General features: G+C 38.1%; 1 protein-coding gene across 6 annotated transcripts in view; it reads left to right on the top strand.

Annotated features, from left to right (window-relative positions):
* The window catches only part of ARID4B (AT-rich interaction domain 4B), a 132558-nt gene that overhangs the window by 106790 nt on the left and 4199 nt on the right, over positions 1–21569 (top strand). For 4 of the 6 annotated variants that reach the window (XM_057531041.1, XM_057531043.1, XM_057531042.1 and 1 more), the window contains 6 exons: positions 4650–4734; positions 7581–7779; positions 12687–13901; positions 17231–17344; positions 19559–19774; positions 20821–20967. In XM_057531041.1, the coding sequence (XP_057387024.1) occupies positions 4650–4734; positions 7581–7779; positions 12687–13901; positions 17231–17344; positions 19559–19774; positions 20821–20967 (1976 nt within the window). Of the gene's footprint in view, positions 1–4649; positions 4735–7580; positions 7780–12686; positions 13902–17230; positions 17345–18019; positions 18176–19558; positions 19775–20820; positions 20968–21569 lie in introns of those variants that run through there. The other 2 variants (XM_057531044.1, XM_057531045.1) reach the window with 2 other exon arrangements.

Raw genomic sequence — 21569 nt, 5'->3', positions numbered from 1 at the left:
CTGTTCGTAGTTCCTGCACGGTAGAGAGACCCCATCAGAATATGCGTTCTAATGTCTTGATTCCCTTTGTGGTACTTAAAGCTGAATCAAGAATATTGGAGAGCCACTGTGAGGGAAGTACAGCATGTCTATGTATTTGGGAATGTTTGAGAAAAGGATGGAAGCATTTTAAAACCAAAAAATTTATATTTGACTTAGTTTTTTAAATTCTTGTATTCTTTAAGAATATATTTTGAGGGATGAATGGATACCGTACTTGGTATGGTGCCCCAAGGAGAAATGAGAAATATTTCATGGTCTTCTATTTCTTAGCTGCAATTTTCTGCTGTTTGCCACTTCCCTGTAATTTCAATTTCTATGATGTCCAAGATATTTGAATTTGAACTAAATTTTCCCATTTTCTATCTTCTTTGATTATTTTCTTATGCCTAAAGTAAATGTGCTGTAATCTCTTTTTAATGTACATTAAATAGACTATATAAAAAGTTTAAGTTTATATAGAATAAACAGAATCAGTGGCAGCTTTTTCTGTAGTTCTGAACTAAATTCCCTTCATTCAAGTCTTTATTCTTGGCATTTGATAGGGAATCAGAGATCTTAACCCACTAATATTACTTAATTTAAATTAACAAGCACTAGTAAAATAAAAATTATATTGGCCTAACTCTTTCTTATATAATTTAGTGTCAGTAGGAAATGTTGCCTTTCAGGGTGTATCGTTTTGCTTTTTTCCCACATGAATTTATGTTCATCTCCTTCCTGGTCTTTGAAAGTATTCTGTAAAGAAAATAGAACTCGTGGACTTCCTTGGTGGCCCAGTGGTTAAGACTCCAGGCTTCTAGTGCAGGGGGCGCGTGTTGGATCCCTGGTCGGGGAACTAGAATCCCACATGCCTTGCAGCGAAAAAAAAAAAAAGAAAAGAGAATAGAATTCCTGATTAATACTCTAATCACTAATTACATAAAGGGAAAGAACATTTCCTGTTTTTAAAATATATACAAGGATCAGTTATAGCTATCAGTTTATTTTCTGATCATCGTTTTTTTTTTTTCCTTGTAAGATTAATCAGGCAACTAAAGTGCTACTTGGAACCTCATTACATTTTGAAATATTTCTGTTAATGTTTACATCACTGGTCTCAACCTCTGTTTGGTTAAAGGCATTTGTAATTTGAAAAAGCTACCTTAACCAAAATTCTCACACATTGTTTTCACCCGTTCTCCCACCTTGTGGATTGGTTCATACTGTGCATTCTTTTTTTTTTTTTTTAGAGAAAGGTAATTTTAAATTTATTTATTTATTTATTTATTTATTTATGGCTGTGTTGGGTCTCCGTTTCTCTGCGAGGGCTTTCTCTAGTTGCAGCGAGCGGGGGCCACTCTTCATCGCGGTGCGCGGGCCTCTCACTATCGCGGCCTCTCTTGTTGCCGAGCACAGGCTCCAGACGCGCAGGCTCAGTAGTTGTGGCTCACGGGCCCAGTTTCTCCGCGGCATGTGGGATCTTCCCAGGCCAGGGCTCTAACCCGTGTCCCCTGCATTGGCAGGCAGATTCTCAACCACTGCACCACCAGGGAAGCCCCATACTGTGCATTATTAATGAGGCTTTTTCAGTTGCTGGTCTGGACTCTTCTGTATGCTTACTCTGAGCAGGACCTGGCCTGCCTAGTAGTAATCATTCTAGTATTACACTGTTGAACAGGCAGTCCATTCCCGGTTCTTCTCCAACTCCTCACATAGTGGTTTTTTTTTTTAAAGATTTTTTATTGATTGATTGATTGATTGCTATGTTGGGTCTTCGTTTCTGTGCGAGGGCTTTCTTTAGTTGCAGCGAGCGGGGGCCACTCTTCATCGCGGTGCGCGGGCCTCTCACTATCGCGGGCTCTCTTGTTGCGGAGCACAGGCTCCAGACGCGCAGACTCAGTAGTTGTGGCTCACGGGCCTAGTTGCTCCGCGGCATGTGGGATCTTCCCAGACCAGGGCTCGAACCCGTGTCCCCTGCATTAGCAGGCAGACTCTTAACCACTGCGCCACCGGGGAAGCCCCACATAGTGGTCTTTGGCAAGCCTGTAGCTTGCAAGGTGAGTTTGCTTCCATGGTTTGAGTTTCTCAATCTGTGAAATAAATTCTTGATAGATTTTTAAGGCATGTTCTAGTTCTGAAGGATATTAATTATAATAACAACAACGTTGTGTTATTACCTTTTATGAAAAGACAGCATAAATCTAGCTGAAAAAAGAAAAAAAATCTAAAAGAATAGTGTTAGAACAAGGGAATGCCTGAACAAACAGAAACACTGAGAAAGGAGAATAGAAAGAGGCAAATAATAAAGGAGTCACAATATAATATTAGCTAATACTTACAGAACCATACATTACCGTGTAATTGCTCTAGTAGGAAACATATCCAAAGAATTTCCCAAGGAATCTCCTAAAACCATACAGAATATTCAGTAGTTTTCAAACAAGATTGTTATGTAGAATAGTAAGACCCTCGTGTTTAATTACTGCTGTTCAAGTATTTTAGAAGCGTATATAGTTTGTTTCATCTAATTCCAGAATCTTTCTTTCTTGTTTCCTGCCTGGCTCAACACTCTTTCCACCCGCAAACTCACTAAAGTTCTTCTGATAACCAGTCCTCTTATATACCATCCTTAGTTTATGTTTGGGTGGAGGAGAAAATGATTATCATATAGTGTCTGTACTCTAGTGGAGCTTAGGCAGTGAGCATCAGCCTGTACCATGTGGAGTAACCATTATTTTATTTAGGTATATGTTCCTTATACCTTGTTCCTAAGAGAATTTAAACAAAATACATTACCTCTAACTCATAAAGAAATCTTTCTCTGTCACAGTGAACATTGTAACTATGGAGACAGTAACTATGTTTTGCTTGTTTGATGTGTTTGGTGCTCCATCAAAGCTACAATATCTTGGTGATATTCTTGCATTGAAAGCTACTGTTTCAACCGAATTTGAAATATAATAATTCATGTCAAAAATCCAAGTGGAATTGAATAGTAATCTTACTGGTAGTCAAAATGTCTGGTATTACAAAATTAATTGTAGTCTTTGGTTAAGAAAGGTAAAAAACTCATATCTTCGTTTAGCTTATGCTGATGTTATGTGTAACCATCATGAACTGTTTTTAGTTTATCTCATAGGAAGATAGAAAGCTTGTTTTGTTTTTTCTTAAAGTACATAACATTGATTTCCATAACTATATTCAAGTAAGAGTAACTTCTAGAAGTTCATATTCAACTTTGTAGAATATGCATATATATTTGCATATATATTTTCTGTTCATTCTTCACCTTCACTCTAATTTTGGAAGGAATTAAATTGCTTTCTTGTCAAGCGTCATGCAATTTTGAGTATTAATGGGAAAATTAAAATTACTATAAATGTACAGGTAGGTGCTAGCGTTGCCAGTATAAACACCAGAGGAGTGTGTTTAGTAGGAGAATAATATTTGACTTAAACTGTTTCATATATTTGATCCTCCATATGTGAGGTGCAGTCTTATTTTTTATTTTATCTTTTTAATGTGGTCTTTATACAGAACGAACGAAGTCTGAGGTTGAGAACGTCTTGACCAGGGCCACATAACTAGTCAGCAAGGATGTGTAAAGACTTTTCTAGAACTCATTCCATTCTTTCCTCGTCCTCTCCAGTCATCACTGTGGCCCTCAGCAGCTTCCAGCAGACGCTGCTGTAACCACTGTGGGGCTGAGCCCTCAGCTTTGCCGCAGCCCGTGGTTTGCACCAGCAGTTTAGCTCTGCCTGGGACTTGCTACAGATACAACTAGGCCTAGCTAGAGCAAGAATGTAATTTATTAGTAAGCTAATGACCCAGGTCATTTGCTTCCTGACTTAAGGTCTTTATTACTTCACTTAATACCTCTGGTAATGAGGACATTTTAATTTAAAAGCTCATTTTCAGTTGTTCATTTTCTTGAGTTAAAAATGTCAGTGAGTTTTCCCATTTTCCAGAATAAATGTAGATAACTTTCAAACATAAAAAAAGGTTAATTTGTTTTTAATGTTTCTTCTTTCTGGCTGAGTTTTTACAAAAATAAACTGTCTTTTTTTCCCCCCCTTTAAACAAATAGATTTATTGCAGTCAGTAGTGACTTGCACTCTGTAAAATTATGCAGACTGCCAGCACTGAGTGGAGAGGCCATCACGACTGTTGGCCCTCGGCTGCCTGCACACGTAGGAAGTGTCTCAGCACTGGAGGCTTGGCAGAGCTGCGCTTCCCCTTATAGCTTCCTGACACGGTTAGGAAAAATGGGCTACTTGCTGCTTCTGAACACAACAAAGTATACAAAAAAAGTACAGGAAATACTGGGATTTCTCTTAATAGCTATTGCACAGATTTGGTTTCTCACGGGGGCAGCAGAGCAAGGAGTGCTAGTCCAGGAGTCAAGAGGTCAGCCAATAGCTGACATTGTGTCCTTGGATAGGTTACTTCATCTCTCTCTTTGAGCCGTGGTGACTTTATTTCTTGAACCAGGAAGTTGAACTAGATGGCCTCCAAGGCCCTTTGCAGTTCTGAAATGTTCTGATTCTATTTACGAGTTTCTCTTTAATATGGCATGGTTCCTTCTGTGGTATGTGTTTTATATTTATGTTAATTTCCTTCAATTTTAGATATGATGAATGGATTAAAGCAGATAAAATAGTACGACCTGCTGATAAAAATGTGCCAAAGATAAAACATCGCAAGAAAATAAAGGTAAGTGCTTATTTTGCTGTATTATAGATCTTAATTAAGGAACTTTGCCTCCAAAATGAGTATTAAGTGTGTGTGCATTAGTGTTAGTAGAGTTGGAAATACTCTCCTGAAATAGCAGATTTATCAAATGCTAGATTTGCGTACAATTAAGATTGTCAGCTTATGGAAAGGCATTTTGAAAACAGTACTAAATGATCTTTGAGGCTTTTTCAGTTCCAACATTGTATAAGTCCACTCAGCCAGATTTCACTTACCCATTTCAACTGTTTCCTCCACCTCTGGTCTCCAACTAGGAGTCATTAAGTTGTGTGGCTGGGATCCCTGGGGTTACTGTAATAGCTGTAAACCATTAGAGGAAGAGAAGGTGTCTGAAGGCAGAGGAGAGCCTATCTGAAGCTCTTCTTTTTTCTTCATCTTTCTCTGACTATATAGGTAGTGCCTTAGAATGTGTTCACAAGACCCTATTAGGCAAACTCTACATAGATACCGTGGGGATCTATTAATGAGCTTGTATGGAAATTAAGGTTACTTTTATGTATGATAGAATTACGCTTATTCATTCTAAGACTAAATCTTTCTAATGTTTTATTAGAAAGTAGAACCATTAACTAGGTTTTAGAATATTTTTTAATCTTTGTAATGGCTCTTTAATACTTTGAATGGTATATATAGTTGAAGTGTTTAATAGTTCTCCTGAAATTCAATTTTCATATTAAAAGTGAGGAGCTATTTACTTTCTGGCTAAATGATACCCTAGTGGCCCTAAATACTGAAAGGTTTCCCCTAGAGTGATTATTCTTTTCTCACTGTGAAATTGGGTCCGTATTTTTAAAGTTTTGGTATAGCAACTCAGTAGCTACAACTAAGGACACTCTTGGCCTTTATTGGAAGTCATGCTACATTTAGCATTGCTCTAAGCTACTAGAAGAGCTCTGTGTGTGTGGCACTAAAAAGCCAGTTTCCTTACACAGAGCAAGTTTTAGAAGTAGTATTTCTCAGGTAGAAGATAGGGTAGGGGTAGGAGAAGCAATGTTAGAATATTACACTTGGGGAATTTTTTCTAAATATTTATTTAGTTCTCAATTTAGTTCTCGGCCCCTTCCAGGCATTTAAAATTCTTGGTCATAAGGGAAGAGGCATGTGAATTTTGAAAAAGCTTCCTAGAAAATATTTAATATTGTATACCCATCACTCGATCTCATCTGACTGTGAGAACCACTATTTTCAAGGCTGTCCTCTGATAGGCGTTAAAAGCCATATTTGAAATTTGCATGGGGTAGACTATTTCTGCCTTCATAATGCATGGTGTATTATGATCTCTGGTATAAAGTGATGAAAAGGCTGGCAAGAATAGGAAAATGAGGACAGCACTAATCATTGAGAGGTTTTGGTAGTCTTCCTACACAAAAGCCACCTCAGTGCATCCAGAGAATTCAACCCAGGTGCTCTAAGTCAGTGGATCTCACACTTGAGCATGTGTTACAGTCACCTGAAGGACTTGTTGAAACTCAGATTGCTTGGCCCCATCCCCAGCGTTTCTGATTCACTAGATCTGAGTCTGGTTCAAGGAGTTTTCACTTCTAACAAATTCCCAGAAGATGCTAATGTCGCTGGGCCAGAGTCCACACTTAGAGAACCACTACCCTAAACAGAATAACTTCTCCTCTGTGTATCCAGAATGATACTAATTATGTACCATCTTTGGGAGAATTGTGAAAATAGCCACTCACGTTCTGTATTCTCACTATATAACAGGACTTCAGAATTGTTTACTTCTACGTAGTGCTCTACATTATCATTTAGAAGCTTGTCTAAATTATTTTTCCTATAAATTTTTTTAAAAGAATTAATTAATTAATTAATTAATTTATCTTTGGTTGCGTTGGGTCTTCTTTGCTGTGCGTGGGCTTTCTCTAGTTGCCGTGAGTGGGGGCTACTCTTGGTTGCGGTGCGTGGGCTTCTCATTGCGGTGGCTTCTCTTGTTGTGGAACACCGACTCTAGGCCCACGGGCTTCAGTAGTTGTGGCACAAGAGCTCAGTAGTTGTGGCTCACGGGCTCTAGAGCGCAGGCTCAGTAGTTGTGGTGCACGGGTTTAGTTGCTCCGCGACATGTGGGATCTTCCCGGACCAGGGCTCAAACCCATGTCCCCTGCATTGGCAGGTGGGTTCTTAACCACTGTGCCACCAGGGAAGTCCTATAAATTATTTTTTAAACAAATTTAAAAAATAGTTTCCAAGAAATATATTAACCTCTGCTCATCTATTCGTAAATAGAGAATTTCAGAAAATTTCTCATTTTTTCCTGAAACATTATCAGTGATACAGGAAGGTTGCCCCACTGACTTGACTTTATAGCAAGTCATTTGTTTGTTACTCCCAGCTATCAACTGAATGAAGATATTTGAAGTTGTGTCATTCCCAACTCTCATTTTATATTGAGAATCTTACAGGTTTTAGAACTACCAGCTTGAAATTATGTTTCTGTTTTTTTTTAGTGAATATTTCATTTAAGCCTATTTTGATTTAATTTTTACAGAATTTGTAACAGCAATTTTTAGCAGTATGGAAGTTTGCTAGTCTTAATTGCCTATCTGATTGCTAATTTATTTCCACTATTAAAATACAAATATTAGACAGAAACTTATTTCTCATCCTGTAGTATTTGTTAAATAACTTTGAAAAAACATTTCTGACTGTTTTGTGGGCCTTTTTGTATTCTTTCTTTTTATGTTTTTTAATAATAGTCTGTAACGTTGAGTTAAAAATGAGTTTTAACATTGTTACTAATAAATGCCTCATGATGTATTATGGCTAACATGGAATACCTTTTTTTTTTCTTAACCTAGAATAAATTAGACAAAGAAAAAGACAAAGATGAAAAGTATTCTCCTAAGAACTGTAAACTTCGGCGCTTGTCAAAACCACCATTTCAGACAAATCCATCTCCTGAAATGGTATCCAAATTGGATCTTACTGATGCCAAAAACTCTGATACAGCTCATATTAAATCCATAGAAATCACTTCTATCCTTAATGGACTTCAAGGTAAGCATAACAAACATCCTGTTGCATGCAAGTATTTGTTTTAATTTTTGTTTGTGTTAATTTTTATAAACCAAATTCTATAAAGGTAATTCAGTGACAGTATCAAATTCTCTTTTTTTAATTGAACCAGAATTTTGTTGACTCTCTTCTTACTTGAAATAAAATCAGCCATTGATTGAGGCTTGGAAATATTTCTGTTATTAGTAGATCTGAGGGCACCATTAGATTTTAGTTAAAATTTAATATTCAACCTCTAGTACTATTACTGTGTTTTTTTCAGGTACCATCCTTTCTGTAGCCATGTAAAACATAGTTTGTATTATGCAATATCAGACTATAAAATTATACTGAACTTTTTGTAAAGAATACCAAACTTTGCTTATCTTGATTATATTTATTATGATCTCTTTTATGATGTCCTGAGTGCTTAATGTTTAAGGCAGAATGAAGTTTAACAAATAATAGAAGTGATGAGTACTGGAGGGGAAGATTTTTGTAAATCTGACTGGTAGGGAAGAGAGAATCTGATCTATCAAATGAAGTAAAAGAATGTATCTCCATAAAACTACTTTACATTTCTTAAAAAAAAAAAACTTTACATTTCTTATAACTTAAGAGAGTTTGGATTTTTATTGATTTTGAATATAATGGAAATTGTTTTTGTCTCTTATTTCAGATGGATATTTATATTTATTATTTGTAAATATCTAAATATTCTAAAGTTCATTTTTCATAATTTTCTACTATATCAGATATACAGAACAGTATATGGAAATATATGTATAATTTAAAGAATAATGATATTGTATGTCTACCACAGTGGTGAACAAGTAGTATTTACTTAAAATAGTTATGTCTCCCTGAAAAGTAATTAATATTCTGACTTAATCATTCTTTTACTTTTCTTTAGAATTATATTAAACCTATATATATTCCTAAAGAGGATATTATTTAGTTTTCTTAAAACCGTGGCGAGCGTAAACCTAGCTATGTAAAAAAGGCAGTATTTCCACTTAGATGAAGGCTCCCTGAGAATGTTATCTGAATAGACTCTCTAGGTCATATTAAGCTTCTTTGTGAGTCTACAAAAGCCTCTGGAAGGGAATTCAGTGGGGCAAGGTAATGAGGCCTTTCTGGGAGACATCGGGGCTCCCCACAAGAATATCTGACGTAGTCTCAGAGGATGACCAAAAGGAATAAGTTCAATGGGAGTAGGAAGGTCCTCTGTATCTTCTGATTCCAGCCTTCCCAAATATACCCCTAGCTTTCAGGTGTAGGTCAAAACAAAATGTTTCTGCCGGGTAAAATGACGTCATTATCCGTCATTATCCGATTCAGGTAATGGCACACAAGACATTGAGGGGAGAGCTGGAATTTCATCACCAAATGGTGGAAACAAGCTAAAATACATACAAAGAGTCTAGTTGATGGCAGGAGGCATCTTGGTGATGATAGCCCTCCATATGACTTCCTTTGGAAATACACTGCATGGTCTGGACTGGTTTCCTTCTACATCTGATGCACAGTTCTCTTCCTGGGAACTTTTTAGAGCTCTCTCTTCAAAGTGGTCCCTAGAATTTCTTTGTTTTGGATATCTGATGGTTTTTTTTAACCTTCTTTGGTATACTCATTGTGGTGGAGCACATTCTCTAGTAAATTTTAAGAACAAGTGACTAAGAGGGAAGGTACATTTTTAGAGACTGTCCATATCTGAAAATATCTTTATTCATGGTTTAACGGGGTTGGACGTTTTTCCTTAATTATTTTATTGACATTGTTCCACTGTTTTTTTGCTTACAGTGTTATTTCTGTGAAGTCCAGAGCTCCTCTAGTTTCTGATTCTTTGTATGTGACTTGTTTTATTGCTTGTTTTTGCCTTTCCCTTTTTCTGGAATCTTGAATCTTTGTTTCTAATGTCCTAAGATTTCACAGAGATTATACCTTGTGTGGATGTATTTTTATCCGCTGTGGTGTGTACTAAGTTGTTTCATTCTAGAAACTTGTGTCTTTCTGTTCCAGATAGTTTTTATGAATTATTTTGTTGATTTCCTCCTCTGCATTTCACTGTTCTCTCTCTCTCTCTCTCTGTCTCTCGACCTGCCATTATATTGCTATTGAACCTTCTGCAGTATACCCTAATATTCTTATCTTTTGGTGGGGACATATTACTTATTCTTTTGTCTTTTTCCTCTAATTTCTTAGAAATTTTCTCGAATTTTCTTTATCTTTTAATCCTTTTACTGTTTAATTTACTGCTATAATGCTTATTGGCAGCTGTAATGTTTTTAATTTGCAAGAACTCTGTTTTCTGCATGCTTTATACAATTCTGTTCTTGTACAATATCTTATGTTTCTGATTTTATTCTTTTTTTTTTTTTTTTTTTTTTAACTGAAGTATAGTTGATTTACAATGTTGTGTTAGTTTCCGAGTACAACAAAGTGGTTCAGTTATACATATATATACATATTCTTTTCCATTATGGTTTATTACAGGATTTTGAATATAGTTCCCTGTGCTATACAGGACCTTGTTGTCTATTTTATATATAGTAGTTTGTATCTGCTAATCCCAAACTCCTAACTTATCCCTCCCCACCCCCTTTCCCCTTTGGTAATCATAAGCTTATTTTCTATGTCTGTGAAATCTGTTTCTGTTTCATAAATAAATTTATTTGTGTAATATTTTAGATTCCACATATAAGTGATATCATATGATATCAATATCTGTCTTTCTCTTTCTGACTTACTTTGCTTAGTATGATAATCTCTAGGTCTCTCCATGTTGCCGCAAATGGCATTATTTCATTCTTTTTTTATGGCTGGGTAGCATTCCATTGTATGTATGTACCACATCTTCTTAATCCAGTCACTGTCAGTGGACATTTAGGTTGCTTCCATGTCTTGGCTGGTATAAATAGTGCTGCTATGAACATTGGGGTGCATGTATCTTTTCAAATTATAGTTTTCTCTGGATATATTCTCAGGAGTGGGACTGCTGGATCATATGGCAACTCTGTTTTTAGTCGTTTTAAGGAACCTCCATACTGTTTTCCACAGTGGCTGGACCAAGTTACATTCCCACTAACAGTGTAGGAGGAGGGTTCCCTTTTCTCCACACCCTTTCCAGCATTTGTTATTTGTAGACTTTTTAATGATGGCCATTCTGACTGCTGTGAGGTGGTACCACATTGTAGTTTTGATTTGCATTTCTCTAATAATTAGTGATGTTGAGCATCTTTTCGTGTGCCTATTGGCCATCTGTATGTCTTTTTTGGAGAAATGTCTGTTTAGGTCTTCTGCCCATTTTTCAGTAGGGTTTTTTTTTTATTTTTATTTTTTTATTGAGTTGTATATTTTGGAAATTGAGCCCTCGTCCGTTGCATCATTTGCAGATACTTTCTCCCAGTCCATAGGTTGTCTTTTCGTTTTGTTTGTGGTTTCCTTTGCTGTGCAAAAGCTTGTAAGTTTGCTTAGGTCCATTTGTTTATTTTTGCTTTTATTTCTGTTGCCTTGGGAGATGAACCTAAGAAAACACTGGTACAATTTATGTCAGCGAATGTTTTGCCTATGTTCTCTTCTAGCAGTTTTATGGTGTCATGTCTTATACTTAGGTCTTTAAGCCGTTTTGAGTTTACTTTTGTGTATGGAGTGAGGGTGTGTTCTAACTTCATTGATTCACATGCAGCTGTCCAACTTCCCAACACCACTTATATAGAAAGTGTGGCAGAAGGGAGTAGAGGTATTAATAAGAGAGAAAATCCTCACTGCTTATACGTATCAACAAATGGTATATTATTAAGAGGTAACGATAGTAACTGTCAGAGGAAATAGTTACAACATTTTGGAGGCTGGGGAGGGAAGAAAAGAGCTTTTGGTGTTTTATTATGAGTCTAAATTTGTTTTAACCATGTATATGTATTGCTTGAATAATTTTAAAAATTCAGTTATTTAGGAACACATTGAAAAGATTAAATGTTTTTAACCATCTTAACTGTATCAATTATTTTTTACTTTTAGCAAATTTAGCTAAAGAATATACATGGACTTCTCAGTAGAGTGTAGCGTAGTGAAGATTCTAAATTCTGGAGTCAGACGACTTAGATTTAGATTTGATCTTGACTTATTTTAGCTCTTTGGGGTGGTTTACTTAGCCTCTCTAAATCCTAGTCTCCGAAACTATAAAATGGGGCTAATGACACGTTCATAGGGTTATGGTGAGATTGAGTGAGATGATCTGTGCAGAGCATTTCAAGGTACCTGACATGTAACAGTTTCTCAATAAATGGTATGTTAAAATCGTAATAAAAGCTATCATTTTTTAATGGTTAATTGAATTTATTTACTAAAATGAACATTTAAGAAATAAATTCTGTAGATACGTTTATATAAAGTCTAAGTTACTTTATTGTGTTGTTCTTTGAAGCATCTACCATGGAAATACATTGTTCACAAAATCTTGGAATGATCATTGCTACGTTAAAAATGAAGGCTACACTTTTATAAGAATATAGACTTTGGAGTTAGAACAACCTGGGACTACATCCTAACTCCCCTATTTTGTGCTCATAAATTTGTAGAAAATTCTTCCTTTTTTATAATCAGCTTTATTGAGGTATAATTTAAAACAATAAAAGTCACGACTTTTATGTTTAGAATTTGATGAGTTTTGGCAGAAGTATTCAGTAGTGTCACTACCAGTATAGTCATGATATGGAACATTTCCATCATTGGGTGAATGAATGTCTTCACTTTCTGAAGCTCAGTTTCCTCACTTGTAAAATGAGGATAAAACCTAGCAGCCTGGGGTAGTTATAAACGTAGGAGCTAATCCATGTTTATATTTGCTGGCACAGAGAAGACGTTGCTGGTGTTCTGATCACACTCATTGTCTTCTCTTTCTTTTCTAGCTTCTGAAAGTTCTGCTGAAGACAGTGAGCAGGAGGATGAGACAGGCGTTCAAGACTTAGATAACAACGGCAAAGCAGAATCTAAGGTTGATCATTTGACCCACACCAGAAATGATCTTATTTCAAAGGAGGAACAGAACAATTCATCTTTGCTAGAAGAAAACAAAGTCCATGCAGATTTGGTAATAGCCAAATCCACGTCGAAATCTCCAGAAAGATTAAGAAAAGATATAGAAGGATTATCCGAAGATACTGATTATGAGGAAGAAGATGAAGTCACAAAAAAGAGGAAGGATGTCAAGAAGGACACTGCAGATAAATCTTCAAAACCACCGGTAAAACGTGGTAAGAGGAGGTATTGCAATACCGAGGAGTGTTTAAAAACCGGGTCACCTGGCAAAAAGGAAGAGAAGGCCAAGAACAAAGACTCCCTCTGCATGGAAAACAGTAGCAGCAGCACTTCAGATGAAGATGAAGAGGAAAAATCAAAAGCAAAGATGACACCAACTAAGAAATACAACGGTTTGGAGGAGAAAAGAAAGTCTCTGCGGACAACTGGTTTCTATTCAGGATTTTCAGAAGTTGCCGAAAAAAGGATAAAACTTTTAAATAACTCTGATGAAAGACTTCAGAACAGCAGAGCTAAAGATCGAAAAGATGTCTGGTCAAGTATTCAGGGACAGTGGCCTAAGAAAACGCTGAAGGAGCTCTTCTCCGACTCCGACACCGAGGCTGCGGCCTCCCCGCCGCATCCTGCCCCGGAGGAGGGGCCGGTGGAGGGGTCCCTGCAGACCGTGGCCGAGGAGGAGAGCTGCTCCCCCGGCGCGGAGCTGGCCGCCCCACCGCCGCCCGGTGCCGACGGCAAGCCCGCCGAGGAAAAGCCGGCGGAGGTCAGTGACAAAAAATCGGAATTTCCCAGTAGTGGCAGTAACTCAGTGCTCAACACCCCTCCCACGACACCCGAGTCGCCTTCCTCAGTCACCGTGACGGAGGCCAGTCGGCAGCCGTCTTCCGTAACCGTGTCGGAGCCGCTGGCCCCAAACCAAGAAGAAGTCCGCAGTATCAAGAGTGAGACTGATAGTACGATCGAAGTGGACAGCGTGGCCGGGGAGCTCCAGGACCTGCAGTCGGAAGGGAACGGCTCGCCCGCGGGCTTCGACGCCAGCGTGAGCTCCAGCAGCAGTAATCAGCCCGACGCGGAGCAGCCCGAGAAAGGTGAGGCGCAGGGCTCCGCTGCCTTACGGGTTTATCGCATCTCGCGTTACGAGCGTGAGGTGTTCACACGGAGTACTTGTGTGAACGTGGCAGGAACGGAAATTTGGGAGGCAATTTGTGGTGAGGAAGAGTGGAGCGTGTTTAAAAGCTTGGGAAGACTTGAGTGTCCTCTGCTTCAGCCGCCCGTGCCGCTTCACAGCGGACCAGACACGTGCTAGAAACTGCACCCGGGCCCACACCCAGACCTCCCTGAGAACTCACGATGCACTGAGTGACTGCATGGCGTGAGCGGCTTAAGTATGCTTGTGTAACATTGTTTTTGCACGTGCCGTGTGCAGTTTCTCACAAACATTTTGATGTACTGACAGACCCCTCCACCCCTAACCAAACGCTGCGTGCGGGGGGTTGGAGCAGCCAGCTCTGCAGGCACTGCTTTCCTCAGACAACCGCGCCAAACTGGTTTTCAAGCCTTTGCAAAGGAGTTGATGCTTTCTTAGATGCAGAGCTTCCAAATTGAAGGACCAGTGTCTCTGTTAATACCCTATAGTAATACTCTTGATTTTTCCGTGAAGTTGAAATTAGTACTTCCCGAAAGTATTAGTGCCTTCGTGATGGTGCCGTAGCTGTGCTTTTGTCATCATTTTTCTTAGGCACCACTTCACTCAGGCGTCTTTAAATTAATATGCTCTAGGCTGACACTTGGCTTTGAAACACACTTTTCCAGTATGAAGATACAGCACTCGGGTATGTATTTTATATAACATACCAGATTTTATTATGCTAACTTCAGGTTTTTAGCTAAACTTAAAAAAGAGATATGATCCAGACCAAATTAGTTAGTTCCAAGTTTTCTCACACAAACCTTTCTTTTTCCTTTTTCTAGTTTCCTTGAGATATAATTGACATAACATTATCACACAAATCTTGACTTAAAACATTTAAAAAAATTAAGTAAAAAATATAGTTGCAATAATTTTTTTTTTGTACACTCACACACACAGCTACTGTGATTGTGTTTGTGTGCCGTACTATCTCAGGGAACTGAATCATCCAGGCGTAAGTAGAGTGACCCTCAAAATGAAAGAGGCATTTGTCACAGATGATTAGCGAGGCTTTCAACTACAATAGGATACACTTTTTTTTTCTTATAAATTTATTTATTTATTTTTGGCTGTGTTGGGTCTTCGTTGCTGCGCACGGGCCTTCTCTAGTTCCGGCGAGCGGGGGCTACTCTTCGTTGCGGTGCGCGGGCTTCTCATTGCGGTGGCTTCTCTTGTTACGGAGCACAGTCTCCAGGTGTGCAGGCTTCAGTAGTTGTGACACTCAGGCTTCTCTCTACTTGTGGCAGGCGGGCTCCAGAGTGCTCATGCTCATTGGTTGCAACTCACAGGCTCTCTAGTTGTGGCACGTGGGCTCCAGGGCGCATGGGCTCTGTAGCTGTGGTGCACCGGCTTAGTTGCCCTGCGGCATGTGGGATCTTAGTTCCCTTACCAGGGATTGAACCCGCGTCCCCTGCATTGGAAGGTGGATTCTTTTTTTTTTTTTTTTTTTTAAATTTATTTATTTATTTATTTATTTTTGGCTGTGTTGGGTCTGCGTTTCTGTGCGAGGGCTCTCTCCAGTTGCGGCGAGCGGGGGCCACTCTTCATCGCAGTGCGCGGGCCTATCACTGTCACGGCCTCTCCCGTTGCGGAGCACAGGCTCCAGACGCACAGGCTCAGTAGTTGTGGCTCACGGGCTTAGTCGCTCCGCGGCACGTGGGATCCTCCCGGACCAGGGCTCGAACCCGTGTCCCCTGCATTGGCAGGCGGATTCTTAACCACTGCACCACCAGGGAAGCCCTGGAAGGCGGATTCTTAACCACTGGACCGCCAGGGAAGTCCCAGAATTCACTTGATTTTAAAAGTAAAAATGTAAGGGACTTCCCTGGCGGTCCAGTGGTTAAGCCTCTGTGCTTCCACCGCAGGGGGCATGGGTTCGATCCCTGGTCAGGGAATTAAGATCCTGCATGCCTCCCGGCACGGCCATTAAAAAAAAAAAAGTAAAAACGTAAGTTTTACAATTTAGATTTAGGATTGCCTTCCAGTTTAGCCTACAGTAAGCTTTTTATTTCTTGTAGCTGAAAGTTTCAGAATTAAACTCTTGGAGAGAAATCTGGCAATTGTTTTTAAGATTCTGTACTTATAATATAGATAATATCTAAATCACTTCCTTTATGTTTCGCTTTGTTATATTAAAAGAGCATTAGGAAAAGTTATCTATTAGATGTAACCCATAAAAAAAAAGAAAACTGAGAAGTTGCAAACAAAACATTTAATAGCCTGTTCCATTTTTTACCAACGAAGCCATGTCTTGTATATTCATGGTTGATTTTACCATTGTAACAGGACTAAGAAACATTTTGTTTTTAAAACAAACATGGCATAATTTTATCATGGTATTAATTATATTGTATCATTATAGTATCTGACTTTGGAATGGAATAGAGATAAGACTTTATTAATCTCAGGAAAAAGATTACTGTATAGTCTGAGAAACAATGCATATAATTAGGAAGATACAGAAACACAGCAGATGCTGAGGATCAGATTAGTAGCTGAGAAACTATAGTTTGGAGTAGTGATTGATCATTGAAGACTGGGCATCGGGGAAGGTAGGACTTGGGCTCGTCCTTGAAGAACGGGAGACATTTATAATATTTTGGAATAACTTCCTGCCAAGAAGATGGAACGTTTCTTAGAACTACTATGGTAGATCTGTAAATGGTATACGTGTTAACCATTGCCCTGGGAGCTAAGTTATTGTTGTTGTAAATTTATAATAAATTGTCTTTATAATAAATTTGTTATTATAATTAAGTGTGATTACTACTAAAATGTATTCCATTAATATTATATCATTAAAATTTTCATTAATATCATTATAATACATATAATTACTATTTTAACCTGTAATTAAATCTTAATATTTTGGTTTTATTGAATTTTAACAAATTTCAGCTTTTGTTTTCAGCATATACCTTTTTTTGAATTACTAGACTCATAAACTCCCAGTACTATATTGAGAACTATATTCAGTTTATATCTGATTTTTCTAAGAAGGATGTGCATACTTGGCTTTTTAAAAAACTCTAATTATGTGTAATAATTCAGCTCATTAATGACGATTTACTTTAAAAATTGTAGTAATTTCTATGACAAATTATAAATCTCATAAAGAACATGTATAGTCTCAGAATTGGTCTATTCTTCTAGAATGTGGAATTAATTTATACCTGGGGCAAGCTTGATTTTATTTTGTGTTACTTAATAATTTCTTTCCCATCAAAGCCTGTACAGGTCAGAAAAGAGTGAAAGAAGCTCAGGGAGGAGGAAGTTCATCAAAAAAGCAGAAACGAAGCCATAAAGCAACAGTGGTAAACAACAAAAAGAAAGGCAAAGGCAGTAAGTGTGAAATCTCTAAATTTTTTAAATATAAAGATAATGGTGGATATGTTTTTTCCCCATTAAGAAAAGAGTATTCAGGATACGGGACAGTTAATATTTTGATTTCGTCTCTAACCACCCCCCCACCCCCCACCCCCCCAAATCACACAGAAGTCTTTTGATCCTAGGTAAATTCTAGGATTGAGCAGTTTATTATTCAGCAGTGGTACTGATTGCTGATGAATAATCAGGTAATCTTTGAAAAAATAGTAGCCAATATAATATAAACATCAACATCTTCGTTAGTTTTATGTTCAACAGTTCTTTTGCCATTATATATATTACATATTATGAAATGCTTGAATTATATATTATTTTTATTACAAGGAAATTGATTGCTTTGTAGTTCTTCCAGGCAAAATCAGCCTGGAAGAGAACAATCAAGATAGCTTTAGAGCTGTAAATCCAGTAACTCCCGTGCACTACCTTTATCTTCGGTATCCTAAACTATGTATCTAAGAGCAGCTGTAAGACTACTCTGGTTAAATATGTTGTAACTCATGACTTTAGCAATGATTCTGTTTATCAACCTACAGGAATATATATACTGTATTTCTCCTGAGAGCTGCACATTTTATCTCTCTTTTGTAGACAAAGTAAGAAGCAGAAAATATGTAAAGAATTTCTTTTCAGGTGTCCCACACTGACCTCCTGCTGCTCTTCCAGGAGACTCCTGCCACCTCCACTGCCTGACCTTTGCTATCGGCCGGCTTGGCTGCACTTCAGTGCAGAAAAGGGTTATGCGGCCAGTTCCCCGAGGTTCTGCTGAGCCCATATGACTTCCAGGCGGTGAATATGGCATCCTTTGGGGCCCCGGGCGGCTGTGTTCAGCAAGGCCATGAAAGCCAAGCTGAGGCAGACCACTGCATCAGAGTGGGCCCAAGCCTTGGGTGGCTTAGCTAGGAGTTGCCAGGGGTTCCAGAGCAGCAGTGGGAGGACTGGGAAGGGATTCTTTCAACGTATGTATAAAAGAGTGGTGGAGATTCTTTATTCCCAAAACACCACAGTGGGAGGAGTTGCTGTGTGTCTTTCCTATCTGGAACACTTCTCAGGCTTTTAGAGCTTAACTATACTTTTTTTTTTGGTTGTTAAATGAAGAATCAGGAAATGAAAATCGATAAATTTGATGCCAAATTGATCACTTATTTGGAGTAACTGACAGGATATTCAGAGTGTTTTTTATTACACTCTGATGTTTTTATCTTCAAGACTTTTAAATGACATTCTCTAAGAGGGCTAATCTTCAGTAAGTCAATTAACATTCATATAATTGAGAGATAATAGCAGTTGACCGCATATTCTCCCATTTTAATTATTGGGCTTACATCTTGTTAAATCAGAATGAGGAAACAGTTCTCTGAGAATAATTTAGTAAAGTGAATTAACTCTCATAGAATCTACAATAATGCTTTGTATTCAGAAAGAGGTAATTTATGGAAATACCAGTCCCATAACCTGTTCACATGTCAAGGTGTTAAGCATTTCCATTCTAGTCCTGAGGCTTTCATCAGCAATGGCAGATGTAACATAATTATTACATAGACTTCTGAATTTTTTTTATAAATTACTGAATATATTTACCAGGGTAAAACTGATGGTTTATTTTAGTCAACAAGCTATGATGTAGGAGTTTCTTAAGGAATCATTGTATGTATCAAAGTTCAGAGTTTATTCCCAAAGAATTCTTTATTAAATATGATGATTGTGATCACTGTTTGTGGCCAAAGGAGTAGGAAAGTGTGACATGTACACAATCTGTACATAGTTTAAAATATGAAAGTTAAGAGGTTTCCATTATGAGTCGTTTTAAAAGATGCTGTATTCTACTTTATATATATTAACATAATAGAGTTAAAAGCCATTTAAATAATTACTGTATATTTGATAGTCTACCAGGTATAATGAAAGATTAGTTTGAGTGTTTTTTAAAAATATGTTATTGGCAATTCAGGTAAGAAGAGTTTTTGGTTTTGTTTTCCTTAACTGAGATACTGCTGTGTTTATACTTAATGGTTTTCCAGGTTTTTAGGCAGGGTCTGTAAAGCAAGTTGTTTACTGTAGTAATAAATTCAAATGGTTAACTTTAAATTGTCCACTAAAATCTGTGACAGATTCTTTGTTACTTTTCTATTTACTAATGCTTTTCTTTTTCTTTTTTTTTTTTGTTTTCAGCAAATAGTAGTGATAGTGAAGAGCTTTCTGCTGGTGAAAGTGTAACTAAGGCTCAGCCCGTCAAATCTGTTTCCAGTGGAATGAAGGCTCATGGTACCAAATCTCCTGCCAGGACGCAGTCTCCAGGAAAATGTGGAAAGAATGGTGATAAGGATCCTGACCTCAAGGAACCTAGTAATCGATTACCCAAAGTTTACAAATGGAGTTTTCAGATGTGTAAGTGACATACATTAAATCAGCAGTTAAGCGGCAGAAACTGCATCCTAGTAATTCCTGACGCCAGTAATTCTGGAAGAGTGGCTGTAACCAGACTGAGAGACATAATAACCATTCACTGCAGTATAGCTTATTTGGATCTTGATTTGAACAGAAAATTGCTGAAAGATAACTTGTAAGGCATTTGAGGCACACGTCAGCGTTGATGAGGTATTTCTGCTGTGTCAGCAGTTTGCTGTAAAAGCCTGGTGTTGAGATGGGGAGTGGGTGGAGGCATAAGTGAGGCGGCGTCTGCCACGAATCGCTGGTCACTGCAGCTGCGTGACGGGCGCGCGCCGCTCCGTTATCCTGCTCCTCACCCTTCTGTATCCATGAGAACTAGCTGTGAAAGATGTTTTCTGAAAAAGAGACTACCGCAGTTTCTCACGCAGGGAGTCTTAGGGGACTGAAAGTGCTTTAGAGCGTGTGAAAGCTTTCCTCCAACCTAAAAGTATTAGAAGAATCTAAAAAAGAACAAAAAGAGGGGACTTCCCTGGCGGTCCAGTGGTGGAGACCCCGCGCTTCCCCTGCAGGGGGCGTGGGTTCCATCCCTGGCCGGGGAAGTTCCACGCACCATGCACTGCGGCCAAAAAAAGTTGATGGGACATGCATTAAGAGATAAACTTTAAAAAAAGAACAAAAAGCGGACGAAAGACAAAAATGTATCCACAGTCCTAACGTTCAAAAAAAATGCAAATTAATGTACTGTGGTGATACTGTACATGAATGCGGGATTTTTCTTTTTTGGTAAGTGTGGAATTTTTAACCTCTGTGTTTAGGTCATAAGATCTTTAATTCTACACACTCATTCATTCAAAAAATACCGTGCATGTGTTAGTGCCGAGCATTGCTCTAGGCTAGGGAAAAAAAATCTTCAGCAAACAAATGTTTACAAGCCTATTTGTAGTTTATCTGTCTTCCTCATTTTACAGCCACACTATATGTTCTCTCTTATATATTAAAATTGTGTTCACAAATGCATATTAATGAAAGTGTTAAATTCACAGCGGACCTGGAGAATATGACAAGTGCTGAGCGTATCACAATTCTTCAAGAAAAACTGCAAGAAATCAGAAAACATTATCTGTCATTAAAATCTGAAGTAGCTTCCATTGATCGGAGGAGAAAGCGTTTAAAGAAGAAAGAGAGAGAAAGTAAGTGTTTTTACCTTACTTTACTTAAACCTAAAGCAGTTTGCCACTGTGCAGTTGGGCTCACGTGAGTTGTGTTTGTGTATCTTCAGGCAAGCTCTTTAATCCCTCTAGCTTATTTTCCTCATCTATAAAGTGGGAAAATTTATCTAAAGAAACAGTTATCTCAAACCATAATATTCACTTTCACGGAGCTTACAGTCTGCTTCTCCGCCAAAACTAATAATATTTCAGACTGTGAAGAGACTAGAGCAATGTTAAGGCAGTGATTGGGTGGGTTGCATTAGATTACCAATGGCTGGGACATTTTCTTTGAGACCCAAATGACCAGAGGAAGTGAGGGAGGTTAAAATCTGAGGGAAGGGCGTTGTGTTAGTTTTCCGGGGCTGCCGAAACAAAGCTCAGGTCTACCTCGGAGATGCTGTGGGTTCTTTTCCAGACTACCACAATAAAGCAAATATCACAATAAAATGAGTCACATGAATGTTTTGGTTTCCCAGTGCATATGAAGGTTATGTTTACACTATACTGTAGTCTGTTAAGTGTGCAACAGCATCATGTCGAAAAAAAGAAACGATGTACGTACCTCAGTTAAAAATACTTTA

This window comes from Balaenoptera acutorostrata, chromosome 16 (assembly GCF_949987535.1).
Source record: "Balaenoptera acutorostrata chromosome 16, mBalAcu1.1, whole genome shotgun sequence".
Taxonomy (NCBI): domain Eukaryota; kingdom Metazoa; phylum Chordata; class Mammalia; order Artiodactyla; family Balaenopteridae; genus Balaenoptera; species Balaenoptera acutorostrata.
The sequence above is the reverse complement of the archived record's forward strand: the minus strand, read 5'-3'. Positions and strand labels throughout refer to the sequence as shown.